This window comes from Rousettus aegyptiacus, unplaced genomic scaffold (genome assembly GCF_014176215.1).
Source record: "Rousettus aegyptiacus isolate mRouAeg1 unplaced genomic scaffold, mRouAeg1.p scaffold_m13_p_4, whole genome shotgun sequence".
NCBI lineage: Eukaryota > Metazoa > Chordata > Mammalia > Chiroptera > Pteropodidae > Rousettus > Rousettus aegyptiacus.
Window position 1 is genome coordinate 126,451,056 of NW_023416307.1, and position 25,989 is coordinate 126,477,044.

Here is a 25,989-nt window from a genome sequence, read left to right on the forward strand (position 1 = left end):
TTAACAACTATTAAAATATTAGTGCTCCCAATGAATTTCTGCTTATTTTTAGGTTCTGCTCACGTATGACTGAGACCTGGCTGTGTTTATGTCAGCATGGCCTGGAACACACACAGTCTGCTTCTGTCTAAAAGTGAACATCACCACATTTGACACTGGTATATGAAAATCCTTTGTGAATCTTTGACCCCTAAAAATTCAATGTTCTTAGATGGCAGGTTTAGTGGCACTGATGCTGGCTTGCACCAGCTCTTTGAAATGCTCTTCTCAAAAACAAGGCACACTCTGGCCTGGCTAGCCTCAGAATACAGCTGCTGCAATAATGTCTTTAGCAGGTTTTCCTAAACATTAAGAGTAGTGCTAGCTTAACTTCAGCATTTAAAAAGTTTTCAGAAACAGGGAATACTGTGAAAATCCTTAATGAACGATATATCATGATAATCATTACTATTACAAGTTATCTGAGATTTATGTTCAGGTTTTTTAAATTTTTTTGGATAAATTTATTAAAATGACTTACTGATATAAGACAATTAATGCTACCTTTCCATATGCATAACTAGCTTTCTAATTTACTAATTTCCCATATACTTGATATATCATCAAACTACCATAACAATAAAATAGAAATGTCTTCTCAGGACACTTTCAAAGACTACAAACCAGTAAACATATGAGGCATATCGATAATGTAAATAATTTTATAACTAAGAGAGATAACTTCTTCATCCAAATGATTACCATTTTTTCTAAATGAGTTGCCTTGGAAAGGTTCACCCTTATGAAATGATGTAGGTATTGTTCAAATCACTCTGAGACCCTTTTTTGAAACTTCCTGAAGAATTAAGTGGTCTATTAATTACAAACCCTGACAATAATATATCTTTATGAACTAAGAGAGCTTTAAGTTAAAATTCTGTCATGGATTGTGGTGTGTGAAGATGGGGAAATCCAGCTAGGTAACATCATTTAGTGTAACAAAAGCAACAACAAAACCTAAAACTCATCTGGGGTGGTTCTGAAGGCCATTCTTAAAAGTAGTTCCAAAAATATTTTGATCAAAGCAGGCACTGATGGATTATGGGAGGAATCTTCCTAAAATATAATGAGGAACACTCATTTTGATGTGCAAGTTCTAAAATATTTATTCTTAAGTTTTTAAATACTTTCTAGTATATTAGAATACTGACTTGGACTAATCTACCATGAAAATCACATATTTATTACCATGTAAGAATTTCTCTCTATGGGTCAAGTATCTATATTTTTATGGTCAGAAACAAATGGATAATCCATCATCAAAAATAAAGATGACAAAACAAACTAATATTTAAGTTTGGCACTAGGAGATCATTTTAAAAAATTATTATTATTCTAGCTTTACTGTGATGAAAATAAAGTTGAAATAAAAGGGACAATCTTTTACATACTAGTTAAATGATTTATACATGCACAGGCAAGAAATTCTTCTAATGATGTTCTTTCACTCTCATGTCAATCAAAGTGTCCTATTTGCATTGCTGGGATGGTCCACTAAGGGTACTCATGGGGCCACAGTTAAGACTTGCTCATATATGTTTGTATCAGTGAGACACTCTGTCAGTGTGAGCAAGTAGCCAGAGGGAAAACAGACAAGGTACCTGGTTCAATATAGCACATCACCTCTACTGAAAAAATGGCCCTAATGGAGGAAGAGCAGGCACATAACAAATATGTAGAGGACTGTACAGTACACATTACAAATACAAATATCAGTGAAGTTATTTTAGGCCCTTCCTAAGACAGAGAAAGACATATCCTAAATAATTTATTTTCAATGTTAAATGCCAGAAGTGGATGATGTTTTTTGGAACTCAGGGGCATGGGAGAGGTCAAGAGAACAGTTTTTAAAAATTTACCATCGGGACCACTGGTATCAAAAATAGAGCCACATTCATGAAACAGTACTGGTTACTAATTAGGTGGCAATGCTCTCTCTACTATGACCTCCTTAAATAAACTTTCCCTAACAGAATAATTATTTATCTCTGATGCTTAGAGAAATAGCTATGACAAACAGTGCAAGAAAAACAAAGTCAAAGGAATATCTACCCACTCTAAGGAAGTTATATTTTGAGAAAAAGTTAACACAATTGAGACCTTGATGGTCTCAATCTAGAGGTTAAATGGTGCTTTAGCTGTCACTAGCAAATCCAAAGCACAGTATGAAACTGCAAAAAGGAAAGAGGGCAAAAGTTAGAAAAAAAAGGTAACAAAAGAGAAAGACAGTGGTGGAGAGTCAAATAAAGCTACTCACTCACCTGTAACAAAAGATCACCCTTCAGCTAAAGAATGAGAATATAGCAACAGAGATGATTCTGAGAAATTGAATAGGATTAGATAATATTGATATAACATCAACAACCAGCTTAGAAACCAGTCCCCACTATTTTTGAGTTTTAGTTGGGAATTATGGATGCAATTTTCTTCTTTCCTGATTATCTGAATAAAAATTCCTGACAATAAATATAAAACAAATTGGATTCAAAAACTCATAGAGCAACATCATCTATGTTACCAAAGGTGAAAGATTCCTTTGTTTAAAAGGGTTTTGAACTGTAATTGTAATTATCAATTGGTTCAAACCTGCGAACAGTAAGTAAATTTTTTAAAAAATCCCTTTCTTGAGCTGCTGAAAAGGAAGAAAAAACATACCCTTTTAATATCAGTGATGGCACTCACTGAGCTGGGATACTTGAAATAATCAGCGAGCATGGCAATGAGGTGATCAGTAATGCTAGCAATTCTCTGTAGCTCAACATCTGGTTCAATCAGATAGGCGAGTGTCTCAGCTCCTTCAACTCTCTCCTCTAGTAATCTCTCCTTACTGCACATTCGAACCAAACAAGGCAATGTCTGGAAGGTAGTAAATTAATTATTTCCTTTTTAATAAAGGCAAAAGCTTGATGGAGAGCATACAGTGACTGAATCAACTCAACAGTTTTAAATGGGTATCATGTTTGTGAACAAATTTTCAATAAAGACTTTCAGAGAATAAAAGGGTTTTTTGGAATGTAAAACTAAAATTTAGTGCATAGTAATCATTTATACCAACACGCTAAACTCTAATCATATAATCAAAGCACATTAATATAAACTCCCGTTAGGCTTTTGTGACAGATAAGACTAAAGATTTATTGTACAACTTTACAAGCTATTTAAGAATCCCTAATAAATCATGTCTGACACTCCTGCCCCATCTATATATTTATTTACCTAAAAGACATTCAGAAGTTTAGTCAGGAACAATTTTGCCTTATAAAAAGTATGCTTTTTTTCCTTAGTGAGTAACATGGCTGGGATGACTTTTATTTTTTGTTTGGGGATTAATATCTACCGTCACACACACAAAAAATACACCTTTAAAAATTCAGTGATCTTACCATTACTCAGATTCCATCAGTTTTCCTATAATGCGAGTGAAATGCATTAGTTACAGTTCCTAGATTTCCCAAAGAATTCCCTGGAAAGACTGATATCTACTAGTCCAATTTTACTTCAGAGGTCCTTTTCAAAATTCTTGGCACTGGTCTTGGTAAGTTATCTACATTAGATTCTCAATAAAAATATCCTATCTTTTTACTATTTCTAAAGCTGGTGAATCTACTTTAAAGGATAATATGGAAGTAGAAACTGAAATTTTACAATTATAGGAAAATGTCCTCAACTACCACTATCAACTGTGTTCTATCTAAGTTCCTATTATATCTTTACCACAGAATTTAGCACTTTATAGTTCACTATTGATTACAGGCTCATTAGGGCTTTACCATATATAACTGCAGGCTTCCAAGATGAAAGCCTTATTCTTATTTTCCTTTTAACAGTTACTAACATTTATTAAAACCGTAAATGAATGGATTATTGAATATAATACTCACAACTACTACATGAAGAAGATACTCTTAACTTAGTTTACCAATAAGGAAGAAAAGGAGGGGTAAAGAGTTAAGTAAATAAACCAAGGTCACTTGCTTCATGGAAACCCTTAGCATGCTATGCAGTATTGTTTAGTTACGGGGTCCCCAGATCTCATTAAATTAACTGACTTGCTTCACTAAAGACTAAAGCAAACATTAGTGTTCTTTTAATCTTGGGTTCATTTTGAATACTGATAATGACACATGATCAATTTATTTATACTTGCTTTGTTCTTTATAGCAAATAAGATGTTTAATGTATTTAATGTATTGTTATTTCTCATCATAACCCTGTGGAATAGATGAGCAGAAACTATTGCCTCTATTTTTATAACTAGGAGTTTGAAGAACTAAAAAAATAAGGGGTATGCCTAGGGTTACCAAGCCAATCAGCAGTGGGAGTGATAAAAACAGAATCTAGGTCTTAGGATTTTTAGGGATAGTCTCTTATGTGGGTTTTTCTGAGTTCTAGTTGATTTGGACATACCACAACGATGATGATTGCTTTCACCTGCCATTTATTTATTGTTTCTCATTATGCCTTTTGATTATCTGCCATGAGGGTGATAGAAAGTCTTTATCTGCAGAGCTAGTAAACTACTTGCCTATAGAACTGTTACAAACTTAATGAATATCAAGGATTAAAATATAATTCTATTTCACCTAAAGTTTACATATTTTTACCATTTCTATATCCTCCTAATCACCATAAAAATGAAAAGGTATGATAAGAAAAGAGTTACTTCACTTTGGCTTTCAAAACACATCTAAAACCAGTTTTTAAAAACTACATGGCTCCCCACTGAAAAGAAAAGCACAGCATTCTAGTATTATCACTACACATATCGTAGTGATAAATGTGTAAAAAAAATTGGAATATCAATATTGATATTTAATACTTATATGACTGGATAATTTTCACATGCTTTTAGGGAGAATTAATTAGCTCACCTTTAATACAATACAGTTGTCATCTGTCCGAATTGCTCCAGCTCTACACATGTAAGTTAAACTGGAATAAGATGGCAAAAAGTATAAGTTTTTGTTTGTGTTTTAAAGCTTTAAAAGGAAAATTATTTACCTTTAATATTTCATGAAAAAAAAAAAAAAACTACTCTCATTTATCCTAAGGGAGGTTTTGATATTCCCTTATCTGAAGTTCTGCTAATTTAATAGTCAAAAGACAACTGATATATACACCCAGTAAGCCAGAGACTTAAAAAAAAATACAAAATTGTTTTAAAAATAAATTGCCTTAATAGATGGGTAAATTTTGAAGCTAGGTGCTGGGCATATTGGAGTACTTTTCTCTACACCTTTTTATGTTTAAAATTTTTCATAATAAAAAGTAAAAAAACACTAAAAGTAAAATATAAAATTAACAAACTATCTTAAGTTTAAAAGAAGCTGGGATAGTCAAAGTTCAATAGCAGCAGAAGTGTCGCAGAAGCATTTAAATTCTAACACTTATAGGTATTCATAAGAAATTATTCAGAGGTTTCTAGTAGTGGTTTTGAGAATTAGCAATGATTTAGTGCTACTGAAAAACAATTTACCTTCATAATTATATCTGGCTTTGAATAAGAATAAAATTACTTTGTACTTCCTAAGCAGGTAATGAACATTAAAACTTCAGAAACTTTCATTAATTAATTTCCTTTTTGAATTAGATTCCTTTAGTATGCTGGGTGAAAAAAAACCTAAAATACCTCACGTTCTGGCTTCTAAGGGAAGCTAAAAAATCAGTAAAATTATTTACTTATATTATAGAGGGTTGAACTCTTTGCAGTTGTTATCATTATCTCAAGGCTTACCACATTACTTTTTAAAATTAGTTCCATGAGAAGATTACCTTACTTACAAAGAAGCAAATACTCAGTTTTGAAAACAAAAAGCAAACAAAGAAAAATTAAAAATAATACAAATAAAAATAAACAATTCATGGTATATGAGTAATTCACTAAAATTCTCCATTCTAGCCAAATATTAGAGAGCCACAGCTTCTTAAATATTGAAACTAAATTCATTTCACATAGAAACCTATTACACATCTGTCACGCAATGTATCTGTTAATGTGCTGATAATTACAGAAGTAACGTGTATCGAAGGCTTATATGAGCCGGAAATTGTGCTAATAATAAGAACTTTATATAAGTATCTTATAAACTGTCATATCTCTAAAAGGATTCTTTGTTTTGTTTTTCCTAAAGATGAGAAAGCTACATTCTCTGAAATCATGCCTTGGTTATCACTCCATATTTCTGTATCTATATTTTCCTGGGTTAATACTTAGCATAATATATGTTGGTTAAATCTGACTTAATTCTGTATTATTTCAACTGAAATACAAGGAGAAAGGAATGTAAATAATAAAATAATTTTCTGTAGATAGTCTTAGATGTTATGAGAGTTCCTGTTCTATTTGCTACTAACTACTGAGTAAAATGAGTAAAAACTCACATCCATTTAAAAAATGTGAGATAACTCCACAATTTTCTAATTTCAAAATCCCAAAACAAGGTGGGAATTGGAAGTAAGCTAATTAGGCTTTCCAAAAATATTCTAAGATAGTGATAAAGCACTGTCTTTCTTCCCACATTGTCTTGACTTTTACCATTTTGCTGATGTGAGCTGCATCTCAATAGGCTTATCCCTCTGTAACATCTTCACAAAAATTTGTGGTAACAATTCTCCATCAACCAAAACTAGAAATAAAACAAACAAGAAAATTAAGGAATTCTTTAAATCTACAAAGTTTATAAATTAAATCATGTAGGTGCCACTGAAAGTTCCAGCCTACCATTTACGAGGGTCATTGATACCTGGGGGTTTTCAAAGGCTAAAACTGAGAAGCATTTCAGTGCTTGCATTCGAACCTGTAAAATAAATGAACAAACAAACAAAGCATTATTTTAATTTTGAAAATATGAATTTTAACATCTCAGAATCGAAAATATGAATTTTAACATCTCAGAATGTAAATTCTTCTGAAGAAATAACTATTTAAATTTGCTTAAAGTACTAAAGGAAGGACTCAAGGAATAAAAATAAGACCTGTGTGTGTGAAGAGTGCAGTAAGTTAAAATTATAAAAAATTAATTTTGATGTAACAAAAGAAACAGTGAAGAAGTAGTAACTAAAACAGAACGATATAAATCTCTAATCAAATTAAAAAAAAACAATGTACAAAATACAATGTTGGTAAGGCAGAGGGAACTTAATAGCAATTAACTACTAATTGCCTTTCAAGTGGGACATTTCTTCTTCCCAAACTACAAAACAGTGACCTGATGGAAAATAAAATAAAATATAAAATAATAAAATAAAAATAAATAAAATAAAATAATAAAATAAAATAAAATAAAAAGAGTACTCTTATAGTTGTATATGGGATAAGGAGGGGGAAGAGAGGAAACGAAGTTACAATAAAAATTTAATAAGGACTAGACTAATTTAACTTAACTTTTAAAACACCAAACACCTATAAATTGCGCTATCATTCCTTAAAATCAGATAACTGGTCTGGGATGATACCAAGGGCCCAAACTCTTGACCACATCCAACATATTTTATAATTTGCAGTAGCTCCTATGACAGCTGTTATTTTTCATTCTTTCTGTTCAGTTTTCACCAGATGATCTAATTCTCATTTCCAAGCCTTAGTCCATATTTGATGTTCTTATGTGGAACCTGAGATTGGCAGGATAGATAGCTGAGGTGTGAAGAAGCCCTGTCCCTCACTTGGACACTGCTCCTATCCTTGTGAGCTCTTCACCAAGAGTGAACTTTGGATGTCTGAGGTAGGGAAAACATACATATTAGCAGGCTGCAATAAAGCTAAGGACCAAAAGAGAAGACTACGATCAGTGCAAGCAAATGGAAGACAAAAATGACAGTGTCTCTTCTCTACAGGAAACTCCTGGCATACCCAGCTCTAATGTGACACAATAAGGAAAATGTCTCGGTATTTGCTACAATTTGCTAGTTGAACAATGAAATGTCCAAAGTATTAGCTACATTCCTGATAATGTATCATATGCCACTTACCTATTAGATAGTAAAGAAAATTTAATTAACAAATCTTCAAATCCTTGACTTTTTAATTCAAAATACAAAACAGAACACAATTTAAATGTTGATGTATTTGTGGGTATATGCTGTAAGTTTAAGTCACTGTGGCTAAATAAAAGTCTCAAATATGAAATCTGCAAGCTACTGTTCCTATATACTTCAAGGCATTGGCTTTGGGATCAACACTTAATAAGAGACTATTAATGATCACAGATGAAAATTAATAACAACTCATGTCACAACCATATTCTGAAAAAAATGGAAAAGCAAGGGTAGCTTTTTATTTTTTATTTTTTTAAAAAGGAGAATTCTATAGATAAGACAATGCCCCATTAACATTTTACTGATAAAATACTACTCTTGATCACGATATCTATCAGAGAAGCAATAAATTATGTGGGGCTCTTTCTAGAGCAAGAGTTTAGAAATCAAAAATAAAGTATAAAAATCTGGTCATAATTTTTAACATCTTACTTTGTAAGATACTGAGGTTAGTAGGTGAGCAATATTCTGAACTGCACCATGGTTAAATAAAATTGTTTGATGATCTGGACCCTGTAGGAAAAGAGAATATGGTAATACATTAAGAAAGGTAATAATTTATTCCAATAAAACATTTACTTAAATGTACAAAACCACACTCAATACAATGTAGAATTCTTCTCTTGCATAAACCCATCCCCTAAAAAGTAGGGTAAACATTGGTTTTAGTCCTACAAGGGGCTGCCGTATCTCACCTCACCCCAGTTCTATAGAATTATTGCTTTCTTTCCTCACCAAAATAAGGAAGAGGGCACAGACATTATCCTGGTACAAGTCCATCGCAATTTTTAAATAGATATCATCACAGCAACAGAACTACTATGACTTCTATATTTCACATGCAAAACCTCACCACAGAAGACAGTGGTAGTCATTCTTACAACTTAAGACTGATAAACTAGTCGGGAGATCTCTAAAACTAAATAATTGCAAGAGGAACTGGAGCAGAGACTAACCAATCTCAACACATTAGGGAACACTGAGATGGTGGGAAACACAACACCCCATAACTAAGATATGAATAACGTGTTTTTGGTTTCTATTTATATCTCATTTCTCTTCTTAAAATTATCACTTCTTAGAATAGAAAGGTGAAGAAACAGAAAAATTCAGGTATTTTATTTTTCATTAACTGTTTTCTACTAATCAATTTCCTGAAGATCTTTAAAGTGGCAGAAGCTAAAGGTTAATGCAAGTCTTTCAATATGTCACAGTTCTTAGTCATTCATTTTATGTCCCACCCACCCCTTGAAATAATGCAAAGTCAACTGAAGCCAGGACAAGGATGGTATATCATGCTTATCATTAGTGAGAAAAGAAAAAAAAATGTAGCACTAAAAGGTAGGCTACTTGTCTGTGTTTACCACTGAAAAACAGTTACTAGCCTAGAAAAAGCTCTCAAATTTCTCCAATCCACTGTTTAGCCAAGAATCAACTATCTTAGGGGTACTCATTATTTCTTGAACCAAAATATTCATCATTTGAAATGAAGAGATTAGCATTCATTCATATTCTATTTTATCAGTAAACAAACCTCCTGAACATTTTATATACTATTAAAAGGGTCCTTAAAAAAAAACTTCAGCAATTTCTCTCTTAATTCCTATATATTTTCTAACTCCTAATTTCTTATTTTTAATCACTGTATAAGACTCCAGTTTACTCAGGAACCCCCCCCCCCCATTACATATTTTAGGTAGTTTTGAATGTCTCACTATTATAAACAATGTTTTGTTGAACTTGAAAGCTGCATCTCTGTGCAGATCCCTAGGTATGAAGATAAATTCCCATAGTACACTTGCTTGATTATTTACCATTACATATTCATCTAGAATAGTGCAAACTTGCTTTTACAATAACTTAAAATACTGCCATTCTCAAGGCACAGGCTGTAAGTGTGCTCTCTGTCTTCCTACCTCATCCTCATTCATATATCTGCAATTACATTATAGGTACTACTTATTGGGCACTTGCTATGTGCTGGGCACTGCTCTAAAGGCTTTACTTGAATTGTCTCATTTGAAACATAGGAGTCTGTGGCTGATTCATTACAAAAACAGTGGAGACTTTAATGGGGGAGCCAAGAAAAGGAGGGTCTCCTATTTTCTCCTACTTAGTAATAAGTAGGTAACTAGACTAAATAGTGAAGATAAGCCTCAATTAGCCTTAGCTAACAGGTCAGCATACTAAGATTTTTTCCCCTTCCGTATAATTTTAACATCTCAAATTAATACTGGCAGTGCTTAACAGAATAGCTAAGTAGGCAGGATGCTGCCTCTGCCCCTTGCACCTCATTGTTCTTCTACCTCTGTATTCAGCCAATCTGTTCCCCTTCTTTGAGGCAACGTAATAGATTTTACATTCTTCATGACATTTCATACAGATACAAATATACGGGTATATTATTTCCACCTATTTTAACACAAATGGTAGAATTCTACATATATAAAGTACTATATATATATATATATATATATATATATATATATATATTATAAATGTATATATAAATTGCCCTAAACCTTTTATTTCCTTAATACTATATCTCTGAGATCACTTATATCAGTACATAAAGGGCGTTCTCATATCTTTTTTAGCCTTATTCCATTGTATGAATGTCATATACTTTAGTACCCTATGTTAGACATTTAGATTATTTTCAGTCTTTTACTAGTATATACATCACTTCGATGAATATACATGTGCATGCATTTTTTTTTCCCTAAGAGCTAGATCACTTATTGAATATCTCCACTAATGGAATTATGTTTATAAATGATGGTGAAAAGATCAAGCACAATGCAATACTCTGAACGTACTGTTCACCACTGCTTACAAGATAATATATTTTTTAATCCCTCAAATTCTTTGCCCCAAAGCTTGCAGCAAGTATTTCTTACAAAAGAAGCTCTTCCTTTTCTTTTGTCATAATAGGATTATGTAATAACAATTGCAAGGAAAGATTTAGTGGCTAAACCAACTAGAGAGGAAGAACTATCACTTGATTCTTATCAAGTCTCTCATTAATTTCTCCAAGTCAACCTATATGAACCTGGGGTTACTGAGGTAGCATTCACAGGGTAGAAGACACATAAGCCCTTATGATCTTTAACTCCAATAGATAAGTCTCAGAAATCTGAGCAACTTCTTAAGTGGCAGGACTTTATAAGTTAGAATACCAATTAATATTATACCGGCCTCTTTTTTTCCTCAATAAACCGGGGAGAGAATGTCAAAGATATAATTATAACATAACGCTTTAGTAATAGCAATCTCTCCTCCTTCTGTCTCCTCTCCCCACAGTATGGTAATTTATTAATATTGATACTAGTGTATACCAACTTGTGAATGAGTCTTAAAATTCTATTATGAATCTTTTCTTGGGCATATATGTAAACTGTAAATTTTTTTATGAAAATAAAAGGTTTTTATAATTAATAATACAGAGATCATTAGATAAGTTGTTTTCAAAAACACATTTTTAGTGTATCAGTAGAGAAATTAGTATTGTATTTTAGGTTACTTCTGCTGTCACTGGGTTTATAAATGTTATGTTTCCTGAGGTCTAGTTATATCTCAGAAAACGTAAATTTGGTCATCTAATTACAGTAGCAAATACTAATTATCAGGCTAAAAGAAAGCTGAGTTAAGATTTTCTCTAATAACATCATTAGTTCTGTTTGTGGCATGAGGGTGCCTGTATATTCTTGCTCAACCTAAGTTCTCTTCAGGAAAAGAACTAGTGACTTAACAGTATTCCTTTATCTATGATTTCAACTAAAACAACATTGAGAAGTTTCAGATGAGCAAGCCCATCAACTGAGGAAACCTAAAAGTGTTGAGAAGTTTCTAATGAAAAATTCTAAAAGCAATTTGGGTAACTTCAGGAATGAGATTATTAAAACTTCTCATAATTTAACATAATTTGACATGTAGTAATTATATATACCCAGGTTCAATTTTCAGTGCCTTTTGGGATTATTGTAGTTATAACTGGTAGTGCTGTGTTCTCAAGCACTCAGGTAAAGATCTTTAATGATGGACAGAGTTCTGGAGTACCTTTTTCTACCTGCCAGGGCTGGCTATAAGACATCTTTTCTTTTTGGAAGATTCTATACCCTGTTAGTTCAGCTCATTTTTAACAAATGAGTTGCAACAAAATTGTCTTTTCAAAGCTTTTCTTTGCCTACCTCAAAAGATTAAGGATTGTTTGAAATCCCTTGTCCTGTGAGTTAGCTTACACAGCATCAGAGCGATCTGGGAAGATAAACTTCAAAGATTTTTGACAAAAATCTTAAATTCTAAATGTCTTAAATGGAACCGAATAGGCTGTGATAATCAGCTAGGATTTGGGAAGGGGTTTAAACATTTAAATTATAATTAATAGATAATTTTTCTGGAACCAAATAATTTTCATTTTTCTAAAACTGTTCTAAAATAGCATAGGTCTGTATCTACCTAGTTTAGTATGTAGGTGTTCACTTTTCTTTCCCTTCTTTTCTATAGCTCCCCAGCTCCTCACTTTGTATTTGTATTATAAGTAGGTGAGTAATGCTCTCCTGAAAAAAAAATTAAGGAAGATCTCAGATAGTCAAAAGAGTACTCAATATGTAAACTACGAAGCAAAATAAGTGGCACTTTATAGCACTCCTTAGTTTACATTCAGGACCTTTTAATAACAGAAATTTCTCCTTGTATGAGATTACTTAAAACAATTTCCAACAATGTAGAAACTGAGGGTGTGGGGAAAATAGTATTGATCATACACTACTGGTAAGATTATAATATGGTACAATCTCTAGACAAGACGATCTGTGGTAAAATTACAAATGCACACACTCATTGATTCAACAATTCTGTTTCTTATATCTTACATGCAAGGTACACTTGTTGCAACACTGTTTTGTAATAAGACTGGAAACAAGCTACATGTCTAACAATAGAAGACCGGTTAAATAAATTACTATACATCTATACAGTAAAATACAATATGGCTGTTCAAAAAAAAAGAAGGAGCTCCTTATGTACTGATAGGGAACAGCCTTTAAAACAAAACATGTTGAGTGAAAAATGCAAGGTGCATGAAGTATATAGGATATACTATCATTTGTATCAAAAAAGGGGGGAGGGTGATATATAAATAAGTCTGCTTATATATATATAGATTACCTCTGGGAGGATACACAAAGGCACATCACCTGAGGGCATATAAGATTTTACATTACAGAGAATATTTATTCTGATTCTTACTTTACAGCAGTGTGAGAAGATCTGACAGATGTACTCCTGGGTGTAGCGGGACCTGCTAAGCAGCGCCATGAGGTGTGGTATCACCGTGGCATCCTGGAGTTGAGAAGAAGGAGAGCACAGCAACAAGGAACTTAGGCACTGTGAGTACATCTAACAAACTATATCCATGAGCAGGTAATTATGCAAGCCTTTTATCTTAATGATAGTAAATCAAATCTGCTTAAGGAACACAGGAAAACAAAAGCAATACAGCCATCAAAACTGCCTGAGCAAAGGACAAAGAGAAGAGCTTTAATATTCAACAATAAAATACAAGAACAGAAAATTCTCAATTTCTTTGCCATAATCAGCCTATATCCCCACAATAAAACAAAATCACTTCAGTAAGACTTGACGGAAATCTGTTCTGATACCCAAATGTGAGGTAACTAGTAAGGTATATAACAATAAATAATTTATAAGAAGGAATCATTGTGTAAAAATAAAACTTGGCAATTTTTATCTCTGAAATGTTATGGTGTCAGTAGCCAGTAACAATCATTCATAATGACTGTAGTTAGTAAATTTCGATCTTCACAAGAGCAACTTCTCATAGCATACTCTCTACCTATTGCTGACAATTAGCAACATACATGATGGTATAGGAAAAGGGAAAAGAATCTACCCAACCTCCCGCAGGGCTCCCCAGGAATCTCCTTTTTTTTCAGAGTGCAAAAGGAATTAAAAGTTGAAAGAGATTTGACCTGAATCACAGATGAAAAGGAGACTTGGCTCAAGAATCCTAGTCAATGCTGTCATGAGCCTCAGAGTTATGCTTCTCAAGTATGAATGTACATGCAGATTCCCAGGGAATATTCTTGAGGTACAGATTCTGACTCCATAAGTTTGGAGTAGGACCTAAGATTCTGCATTCTCACTAGCTCCCAAATGAAACCAATGCTGCTTGGTCCGCAGACCACACTTTGACAAAAGACAACAGAGGGCAGGAAGAAAAAAGAATATCACTGTTGGGATGAATAAGATTTGGGGTTTCCCTTAGAAGGAAAAAAGAATGCCCAAGATATATAAAAGCTAAGTAACAAAACAGAAGGCTGTTGATTCCCTACAAGTAGAAGCTTTTTCCCTTGCTTATTAGTATAACCCTCTATGTTGTCAAAAGTAGTTTAAGTAACCCACTATGTTGTTAAAAGTAGTTTAAAAACAAAATGAAAAAAAAATGAAACCTCAAAAAAAGTCAGGTACTAAACACATAGAAAGCAAAGAGAGATGAGACTGCCGAGTACACATCCATTTTACTGGGAGGCGGGGAGCACACGATGGTTCCACTGAGAGAAGACAGGGAAGCGGGTAGCAGCTAAGACAGAATGGGCGATCAAAAGGAAGACTTGAAAAAGCCTCTATTAGGTTCCTAACTACTTCCACCTCCTTCCTTTCCACTGCTCTCTCATCCTCAGTATTCCCATCCCACTTCTTCACCTCTGCACCTTCTTTCTTCCAACTGTGTTATATATCTGCAATTTACAGCTGAGTAAACTATTCTTTGACAGTTACACAATTTGCCCCAATTCACCCATCAGACACATAGAATTTCAAATTAGACATAATGCCCTCCTTCAGTTTGACTGCTCTCTTGAGTTTAGTGCCTGAGTTGCTGTGACACCTGGCCTCTAAATAATCCAACTCACAGATGTCAGTTAATTACACTGAAACACTGCTCCTTGTCATTATCCCATCCAACAATTTCCACAGATTTTCCACAGTCTCGGAGGCATAAAATTGAGATGTTTCGAAATTTACATTTCTTACTGTGAAAGTATTTCAATGTCCCTGGGTCTTAATTTTTCTAATGTAAAAAAGTTAAGTTGGCATATACCAGAGTTTTCCAAATTATGCACCATGATTCATTAGCATGTCATGAAATCATTTTAGAGAGTGAGGAGGAAGGAGTTTAAACAGCTAGCCAGGATCAATTTCTCCCTCTATTACTGGTCTGGTGGTTAGGGAGAAACTTCTAGGATAAAGAAGATAAGTGGTTGGTTTAATCTCTTTGTAGACAAGAAAACAGGACATTAGGAAAACAGACTGATATAGGAAGAGAGTCCTGCAGAATGCTTTGAGGTGGATGCCCCCAGTTTAGGGCTGCTTATAGTAAAACAGTGTTCTCAGAGGAGTCCACAGACCAAAAGCATCTGAATTAACCGGGCACTTGTTAAAAATGCAAATTATCAGGCCCACCTCAGACTCAGTGAATCAGACACTCTGTAGGTAGGGTCCAGCAATCTCTGTTTAATAAGCCTGCCAAGTAATTCTAGTGCATGCTCAAGTTTGAGATCCACTGTAGTAAACAATTTCTGGGTTTACAAGACATGGCTCCCTGAAGAATGTCACACATATCCCTGAGGAATAACATTAAGATGCTTCATAATTTACAGCCCTCCCTGTTGTGCGAGGTGACCCACAAACCTCCCTTACAGACCTTAAGTATCACTGCCGGCCAGAGGAGGATGTGTCTGATGTGTGCAAGACAGATTATAGAGCCACAGGACATGCCCTCTCTTCTTGCTTGTTTCGTCTATGCCTCTTGATTGATTTTATTCTTGAAATATTTGTAAAGTGTGATTCTGGATAAGAACTCTGATTCATATGTGCCCAATCTGACATTCTAATTCTTTGTGTTAGCTCAGAGAATAACAACCAGCAATTTTTTTTTTTAAATGAAAAAGCACAGAATAGGAAACAGAGAGCATCACATTTATGGACTTGTTTTGTGGACACTGCCTGAGGATACTCTCTCTCTCTCTCTCTCTCTCTCTCTCTCTTTCTCACACCCATACACCCACACTCACTCTCTCTCTCTCTCTCTCTCTCTCTCTCTCTCTCTCTCTCTCTCTTACACACACACACACACATACACACAGAGTGGCAATGGAAAATATATTTCTCACCCTGGATTATGGATAAGCGTGTTTGAAAAATATTGGCTTGAACAATTTTCTTTAAGAAAGTCTCGTTTAATGAACAGATAAAAACATCCCCTAATTATCCGTGAGGTTTTTAAAAACTACTGAATGACTCCAAAGATCTTTGGATCCTCTCACATGTATTCTGATTCTAGCCTGGCGAGTAAGCCTCTTGCAAGCTGATTCTGCTTCACCTCTCCAGTCAAAACTAACACTGATGCCCTTTCCGTGTTAGACTATTCTGTCTGCTGTATTGTATATTCTATTACACAGATCTTTCATAGACTGGTCTCTTTACTCTCGAAATCTTATCTATTAGTCAAGACCAAGGTCAAATTCTAGCTTCTCTATATAGCCTTCTCTGCTGGATTTAACCTAGAGCGAGTAGAGCTCCTTATCACTCATTTAGAATTAAATAAACTGCTTTAATTTGTATATATCAGGAGATCGAAATGTGTCTTTTTTAAAAAAAGCTTATAAATTCCTCAAAGTCTGGAACTATCTTTTACCTCTTTACAAAGCCTAGAACATTTAATATTTACAAATTAGCAAGAACTCAAGAACTTTTTGAGACTTTTCTATAACATACTACCATTATGATGAGTTTTGAGATGCTAATTAGAAGCATGCGGTTAGTGAAATGTAACTGGTGGTTCAAAAACAACTAAAACTCACTGTGTACAGTAACTCTTCTGGAGTGACAGGACTGGTGAAGATGGTGCGCAGGCATCTGAGGCAAGCTTCAATGAACTTCAGGTCTGGGGACAGTAGTCCTATTAATATAAAATAGATCTGAAACTCATTCTTTCAACCCTTACTTAATTAAAACACTGCAAACTGATTCTAATTTTTACTTGTACAAAAATGACTTCTCCACATACCTTGCAGTAAGGCAGGGATAATGTGGCAATCTAGTAGAGACTTGACATTGTTTTCAGTACCCATAGCAAGACTTCCCAACACTACTGCACATTCGGTTTTCAGTTCTGTGCTTGAGGTTTCTTGCTGAAGCAAGTACAGCAATCTAAAAAGAAGGAACTTGATAAACAGAAGAGACTAAAAACTTAAATAAAAGTAAATTAGCTAAAAGTAATGGGACAGAAAAAGGCTACTGATACATTGCACACACTAAAAATACAGTTGGTGAACTTACAGGGGGCTAGGAAATTATCATTTTTTATTCTAAGCAAAAGAACTATCATATAATCTCAGTTTATCAGAACGATAAATCTGAAAGTTGTCCAGAAGTAGTCTTGTAGAAACAGCAACACCACAGTCAATGTTACCTGCCACTTCAGGATATGAACACTCGCAATGACAAGTGCTGCCAGATCTTAAATTCAGACTAGAAATTTAAGACTATCCCGATCTATGGTTCAGAGATCACAAAGGTCTAGCCTAGAGGGAATATTCAGAGTCCCTGTTCAGCTCTTCAAGCAAGGAAGCTCTCTTCTTCCTCCATTTCTCCCATTTGGGGAATGAGGGGATCCTCCCATGTCCACTCTAGCCCAGCCCACCAAACAACTACTCCCCAAATTCTAATCATCCACCACTTATGACTATCTCCCTTATGTTCTAAGGTAGAATCATCACGCTTTCTAAAGCATATTTATTATATATATAAATATGAACACTACTCCTCTAAGGAAGGCTACTGAGTGCTTTGTGGTTACCAAGTATATATTTGAAGTTGCTTATGACAAAAAGAGCATAACCATTAATCCCATATTAAAATACAGAAAAGAAAAAAGAGAAAAGAAAAAAATCAAAGCATTTTAAAATTCTTAAGGCAAAACTTATAACAACTGCACATAAAACTTAGTTCTGAGTAGCAAAGGCAAATAGAAAGTCATACAAATGTCACTGTCTGCCAAAGGAAGCTTATTAGGTCATCAGAAGAAATCAAACTTTCTATGTTAACTTAAAAAACAGCAAATTCTAAAAATTACTTAAGAAGAAAAACAATTAAAAACAAAGCAGGTCTTTTTCTTTTTTTAATTCAAAAAAAGTTTTGAGAATCCTAAAAAATTGTATCTAATCATACAAAAACTGCCAGGGTTCTGAGGAGATAGGGAAGAAAGAAGCAGGCTGGTGAATAATATTGCCTATCTACCTGACATATCCTTTTATTGTAGGGTCAATGATCTTGACTTTACAAAAAGTATTCATATATTCACTTCATATTCCATTCTCTGGTACTTTATTATTATTTTTTTAATGGATGCTTCATATAATTCACAGCATTTTTTTTTTAATTAAGAAGTTTTTAAAAATAGAATAAGGCAATACAGAAAAAAAGATTGATCTTATGGTTGAGAATGAGAAATACATTGGAAACTTAGTACGAATAGCAGAAAAGGGTGTCGATGGCAGCAAACATACCTTGGAACAGCTCCTAAAACAATGAGGTTGGCTTTCTGCTTGTTGTTTCCAATTACAGCATTTTTCATGTCTCTGAATTCAGGGGAAGAGAAAAGGGTAAGGTATGTTGAGACATCACAGAAAAATCAAAGAGCAATTCAGTCTACTTTATCTTTATTATGCAACATCTTGGACTGGCAAGTATAGAAGTCAGTGACCCTTTAACACTGGACTGCCAAAGAGAAAGGACAGAGAGGTGCTGAGTGAAGCTGGCCACAATAAAAGAGTAGAGAAATGGAGTAGGGGAAGTGGGAGAAATCTTGAGTACTGGCAAAAGACCTCCAATACAAAAAAAAGAAAAAAAAATTGAGTTCTTCAAAAACAGGTCACCAAACCTTTAAATATAAAGAAATATAGACCACCTGCTCCCTCACAGATCTGAGAGTGAAGAGTAAAAGCAACCGGCCCACAGAAAGCATCTGACCTTGTTTCCAAGAATGACTTTGTTCACTCTTTCTCTGACATTTTTTGCACGGAATAATTTTTATAATTCCATTTTACCCCTTTATTGTCTTATTAGCTTTACCTCTTTGGATTCTGTTCTGTTGTTTTTTAGTGACTGCTTTATAATCTACATGTACATCTTTTAACTTCTCAGTCAATCCATGTCACGTGTATTCTAAGAACCTTGCAAGTATATACTTCCATTTCCTTATCCATTCTTTGTGCTGCTACTGCCACACATTTTATTTTTAAATCAGAAACAACATAACATATTGTTACTATCTTTGCTTTAGCAGCCAATTATCTTTTAAGGAGATTCAAAAATAAGAAAAAAATCTTTTATATTTCTCACATATTCACCAGTATTTTTTATTCTAGCTACACTCAGATCTTCACCAGAAATAAAATTTTACTCCACCATAAGAGTATCTCTATCAATGACCAATTGGTTCACAAACACATGGTTGATCTCAAAACAAAGGTAGAGAAAAAATAAATAGCTCAAAATAAACCTAGTACTACTAATAAAATGTTTAATAAAAAATACCCTAATTGGTCAGTAGTGCTATCTTAATATAGAACACTGGAACACTTATTCCCAAATAAGTTCCACTAGATAGTGATTCTACACGGCAGTGGTCCTCTAACTGGAGAAGAGGCATTATAGCCCCCTGGGGCTTTTCAGATGTTTATGAAGGTATCTGGAAATTTCTGACCATAGTTCTTATAAAAAGACAGAAAGCATACTTTGAAATTTTTTAAAAACCTTATTTTTCAGTATTGTACCTGCCCTGTAGATAAAAGGGAGATTAAACTTTTTGTTTAAAGTTATTTCATTTGAGAAAATAAGATCAGTAGCACAGTGGCACTGTATTTGAGTCATCATTACCACATATACCTGTATTAGTCCACATCTGCAGCTCTTGCGTTCCCACTACTTTATTAAGTTCTCTAACATAGTCATGCCTATGCATTTACATATTGAAACATTACAAATTATCTTTTTAAAACAACTTTAAAATTTTTTTCCTTTATATTATATACAGTGAAGGTATTTTTGGAGTTATGTACAGAGTACGTTATATTATTATGGGTTTAATTTCAACATAGCACAGGGGGTGTTACAAAATATTTATAAGAGGAAGTCAGGTCTGAGAGCGTTAAGACCACTACAATACAGCCTCAAAGTTCTTGGCTCACTCACTTCTTTCATATCCCCAAATAAGTTCCGCTAGATAGTCATCCGGCATCTCTTTCGACTTCCTTTCTTTTAGGTGGCAAAGCTTTATAACATATACAAATTTTTTGCCATCCTTAAAAGTTACAACGCTGAAAAAGTTCTACAGTTGGCAAACTATGATCTTGTAGAAAAATACAGTAGAAAACGAGAGTTACTTTTAAAAAATCAACAGCTAAATGCTCTAGTCAGCATGTATTTCCAATATTAACCTATATCACTGGCATTCAAAATCCTTCTCCTCAATTACCTTCTTCAATTGTTGCAGAAAAATACTGCTATGGCATAGTGATATGCTGAAAGCTGATTCTCCCCATAAGTTTTTGAATAGCATTTTCACAAGTCTTAAGCCAAATACTGTGCCTGCTTAGTCTTCTTCCGCTAGCTCAGTGCCTGAGGGTAGGTTTTTTTTTCAGGGGCTGAACTCTCTCTCTGTAAACTATCCTTCGGTCTTTCCATTTGGTTCACAGCAGATAAGTAGGAGTATTTTTTTGTTTATGGGACCAAAGTGAATGAAGCTTACTAAGGTTTTTACCAAGTTCTGATACAAGATTATAAAATTAGGTGATATCAAAGCCCCATTAGCAAAGCACAGTTGGTGAGAAACTATACATCTAGGCTCCTACCTCCTTATGGATGCCTGTGGTTTCCTTAGAGACTTGTTTTGCAATCATCATTTTACAGGTCCTAACCTAGAGTTTGTCACATACTCTCACTTTCTTCCCTTATCTTGAAGTGTTCTGCCTATACTAATGCAATATATATATGTTCAGTAGCTATCTATTGAGAGTCTATTTTATGCCAGGTGTCATTCTGGATGCTCTCTCTGTTCTAGAACTCCCAACCATAATGTTTTGTCCAGATTTCTTCCCATTCTTCCTAAACTAAGCAGAAACGGGGTTATCGCCACAATACCATATAAACACATTTTAAATATCTGAAACCATGCCAGAGTAAATGTTTTAACAGACAAAAGAAAACAAACTCTTCTAAGACCAATTGTTCAGTTCTCTTAATAGTTTGCAAAAAGGACATGAAAGAGGCAGCTGGTAGTTATAGAGTAAACCTAGCCTAAAGAGAACATAATTAATAAAATGGACCAATGTCTGAAAAAAAACTCTTGCTCTGACTCTAATAAGGACAATATATCTGTGCTAGATAAGGAAGAAGAGATGTTAATACCCAATAAATAAATTATATTCAGCTTTTACTATAAAGGCATTCTATAAGATCATTTCTATGAAATAGTTAAAACCAAAAGAGATGATAATCATCACATATACTCATCTTTAGCAGATCTAAGTACAGGGTAGGATTCCATTTCAGAGCCAGAAGATGAAGCTTTTTTGAGTTCCCAGAGTGCGGCTATTCTCTAACTCCTTATCCCCTCCCTCCCTCCCTCCCTCATACCTTTCTCAGGCTACCTACTCATTTTTCAGGTCTGAACTTAAATGTCAATGTCACTTCCTCCAAGAAGCATGCCCTGACAACTCCCAGGTCTGGGTTAGTTGTCCCTCCTACATGCTCTCTATCATACATAACACACTTACTGCTTTCTTAGAATAGAATTCTGTCTCCTCTTGTGAGGTAAGAAAAACCAGTGTGACCTGGAATATCAGAGAAATTACCACCAATGGGCTACAAAATGTACCATATAAGAAATCCATATTTTTGTAAAATGCACACTCACAACTATCATCCAAACTAGGAGCACAACAAAACTATGCAAGATTTATATATTGCTTTGAAGTTTACAAGGCATTTCATATCCCTTATTTTATTTAATCTTTATCACAACCTTGAGTAAGATTAACCCCATTTTACAGATGAGGAAGCTAAGACTGAGGATTGGGGCTTTTCTCAGAGCTTCACATTAAATGACAGAGCAAATCTCAACTATACTAAGTATTTTTTCCATTACTTCTGGCATATCAGGCATTTGCAACCATCTGATAAAAAGACAAAAGAATTCAGGAAATGTTTCCCTTTTTCATTCTGTGTTTCAATTTTACATTTTTATACAAAGTAAAAGTATTTCTAACTTTCAGTCAAAGATGTATTTTTCCTAGATCAAAGGAATATAATCTCATATCTACCAATTCTTAATGTTGGGGTCAGTGGGGGGGGCGGAATACCCTACTTATATACTGAAAAATTCAACCATTAGTTTTGACCTCAGCACGTGCTAGTATGAAGGATACAAAAGCATCACAAAATGGGATGCCTAATCTGAAGAGTTTACAATCTCCTTGGGGAGACAAAAATAACACCAACAATGTAAGGCTAGGCCATAAATTGAGTGCTTACAGAGTTGAGAAAAGTAAATGATAAAACACAAGCTTAACAGGTTTTGAGGCAATGGTAGGAACTAAAATGAACCTTAGAAATGGCTGAGATTTGGGGAAGTAGATGGGGAGGGCAAAAAAAAAAAAAAAAAAAAAAAGCCATTCATAGAAGACCACATTGGAAATGAAAATGACGTGTTTCTGGGGCAGTACCAGGAGCCTGGATTAGAAAGAATGTTCCCTTTAAGAGGGCATGGAACATAAAGTTAGACAAGTGACAGGGAAAACAAACTAAAGGGAGATGGATTAAGGAGCAATCATGTTTTTGATTAAAAAACGGACATGAAGGAAACAATAACTAAGGACAATAAACTGAATGTAAAATGAATTGGAATGCAGATAATACTAAAATCAAGAGAAGCAACTAAATGGCTAATGCCCTTCCTTGTGGTCCCCAGACTCCCTGCACTTATCATTGTCACAGCATTCACTAATAAAACTATCTCTTTAGTTATCTGTCTCCTCCTTTAGACTTTTGGATCCTCCAGAGCAATGACTACATTATTCATCTTTACATACTCCCATACTAACTTAATGCCGAGTACCTAGTAGGCAACTCAACAAAATGTTTGTTGAAGGAATTAATCAATCTATCCAGGTATCTGGTTCTGTGCAACTGATAGGAGTGGCAACCATAGGAATTGTTAATACAAAGGACATTTTCAAGAAGCAGCTAACAAAGTGATTTGATAGGTACAGGAAATGCAATATATGACATATCTTAAGTGACTACTTCAAGTCTGGGTACCTGGGTGTAAAAAATACTAGGCAGCTGGGAGAATAAATGCCTTACCAAGATAAGGATCTATCTTCATTTTGAACACAATTAACTGTCTCTGAGGTGAGATGAGAATATCCAGATAGAAAAGCTAAAAAGTAAGCCAGTGGGATAACAGTGGTTATTCCATTGTTTAAGAATGGGAAAAGAGGAGCCAATATTAAAATGCTATAAACCTATATTTGTCAGAAAACATTTTCAACTAAAATATAGCTAGAATCTTAAATTTTCCCACTAATAAATGAACTCAAGTGGCACCTTATTTTACATGGAAGCTAATCTTCTTCCTTTCTTTGCTCGGAAAGAGATTTTTAGCGTGGTAAAGTAAAAGGGCTCAAATATTAAAACAACATACACAGTGCCTACTATAGCATATGTCTAAAACTAAGGGTATTCTGATGGTGAACAAAATCAAGGGAGAAAGTAAACATTACACAGAGCTATTATGAAAAAGTAGGAAAAGTAAAAAAAAAAAAGAATTAAAATCTAGACCTGCTGGAGTGTACGAAGTTTCAGTCAATCAGGTACAAACATATGCATTCCTAAACAGTCAGAAGAGCTTAAGTTTTAACTGAAAACATGTTATCTAGAAAAAGAAAATTATTTTTAAAATTATTGAAGGTGGGAGTCTGAAGCTAAAGATCCACTTTTGTCATTTTCACTTTGAAACTGTATTTTCATTTACCCAAAGAAGCTCTTATTTGGAATACTGTACATTTATTCTTGGTCTAATAGGTATGAAGCAGCCAAAAATATAATGGATACTGAAAACTACAATCTGAGTATAAAGTGTGACCTATTCACAAAAACTCACTGCTCATAAGACATCCATAAAATATGGAGACAATATATTATTTGTAGATAGCTAGTATAAGGCAACATGGTAAGCAACTTAAAATTATTTGGACTTAGAAAATAACAAACATATTGACTGTTCTGTCCCTATAATTATAATGTTCTTTTTAGAGAATGTAATATCCAAGCACCTAAGTACAAAAAGTTTTCTATTATCCAGCATGGTCAGGGAATGAGATATGTCATAGTCCAATTAAAGTTACCATTGCCATATGTGAATTGCCAATTTTAAAAGAATTAAATAATAATGATTTATTATTCAAACTAAACTTATTTTTATCATTAGTCTTTGATTTTGGAGGTACTTGAGAAATTTACAGTGAATTTCATTTCAAGTCAACTTAGTCATTTATAATGCACTTACTATAGGAATAAATTGAACAGAACTGAGAATTGGCAGTAATTTAGTTCAATTTTATAAACAAATTACCTGTGATATAGATTTTTTTTTTTGTAATGTACATAGTGTCACATACAGTTCCAATTTATATAAATACCTGCTCAGAAATTTAGAGTTATTGTATTTAACTCTTTATTTTATCAATATATAATTATAAATCACCTGACATTCTCAATAATAAGAGTGTAATTTAATAACTGCATTAATAATAAATGCCTGTTTTATGACATATTAATAAGTATTTTTTATATATGTAATCATAACATCAAAAACATGTTAGAGCATTGTGGAATAATGTGGCAGCATACAGCTAAGTGGTTTAGAAATATGAAAAGATATATACATATTTTTAAACCAATATACAGCTATTCTTGATATCAAAGTTAATACCACATATACAAACAGCTTACCTATCTATATGTAAAAACTACATCAATTTGATTTAATAATTTCTAGAGAATCTTGCAAGCCTTTAAATGATTCTCTGACTGAGTTGTCTCAGAATGCATAGTTTTAAAGAAGACTCAGAATCACTTTATTTCATTTTGGTATTAAGGTAATCTTTGTTTATGTTTACCTATAACACTTTAAAAGTAACTGATCAAAAGATTTAAGGGGATAAATATATATACATAAATACATACGTACAACACATATGTACATAAACACACACAAATTATATTTATTTCTTATTTCTTTATTAGGATATTTCATTTGAATTACCCTAAAACTTATCTTTTAATTTAAAATGTCTTAAGAACCAAAGGCTTTCTTTTATGGGAGCACATATCTTTAGTTCACGTGAGAAAATGGAACCTGTCTATAACCTACTGAAAATGATGTACATTATTTCCTGGAAAATAGAGTAATCATTACAAAAACAAACTATTTCTCATCAGTACATTAAAATATTTCAAAAGGCACTTTTTAGAAATGGATACTTGGTGAAAATCAACAATTCCATAGTATCCAAACTGCCTGCTTGAGTTTACCAGAAAGATCCTGTCTAGTTATGTTTCTATTTGACTTACAAACTACAAAGCCAGGCATGTTGGCTCATATCATCTTTTGCCTTTCAACATAGAGAATATCAATGCAGGACCACATAGGGATGTCTGCTGATCTTCTCATGGAGAATCACTTCTGTAAAAATCAGATCAGGTGCTCTAATTTAGATATGTTTTAAAAAACCGCAGTGTTTAAACAGCTTTGACTCATGATTTACA

The 25,989-nt window shown here is 33.7% G+C and overlaps 1 protein-coding gene across 5 annotated transcripts in view; it reads right to left on the reverse strand.

Annotated features, from left to right (window-relative positions):
• ARMC8 (armadillo repeat containing 8) overlaps positions 1-25,989 on the reverse strand; it is a 90,496-nt gene that overhangs the window by 42,358 nt on the left and 22,149 nt on the right. For all 5 annotated transcript variants that reach the window (XM_016151168.2, XM_016151167.2, XM_016151171.2 and 2 more), the window contains 9 exons: positions 18,666-18,737; positions 17,165-17,307; positions 16,959-17,056; positions 13,324-13,416; positions 8,506-8,586; positions 6,761-6,836; positions 6,575-6,665; positions 4,911-4,971; positions 2,695-2,895 (listed from right to left, as the gene is read on the reverse strand). In XM_016151168.2, coding sequence (XP_016006654.1) covers positions 2,695-2,895; positions 4,911-4,971; positions 6,575-6,665; positions 6,761-6,836; positions 8,506-8,586; positions 13,324-13,416; positions 16,959-17,056; positions 17,165-17,307; positions 18,666-18,737 — 916 coding nt within the window. The remainder of the gene's footprint in view (positions 1-2,694; positions 2,896-4,910; positions 4,972-6,574; positions 6,666-6,760; positions 6,837-8,505; positions 8,587-13,323; positions 13,417-16,958; positions 17,057-17,164; positions 17,308-18,665; positions 18,738-25,989) is intronic.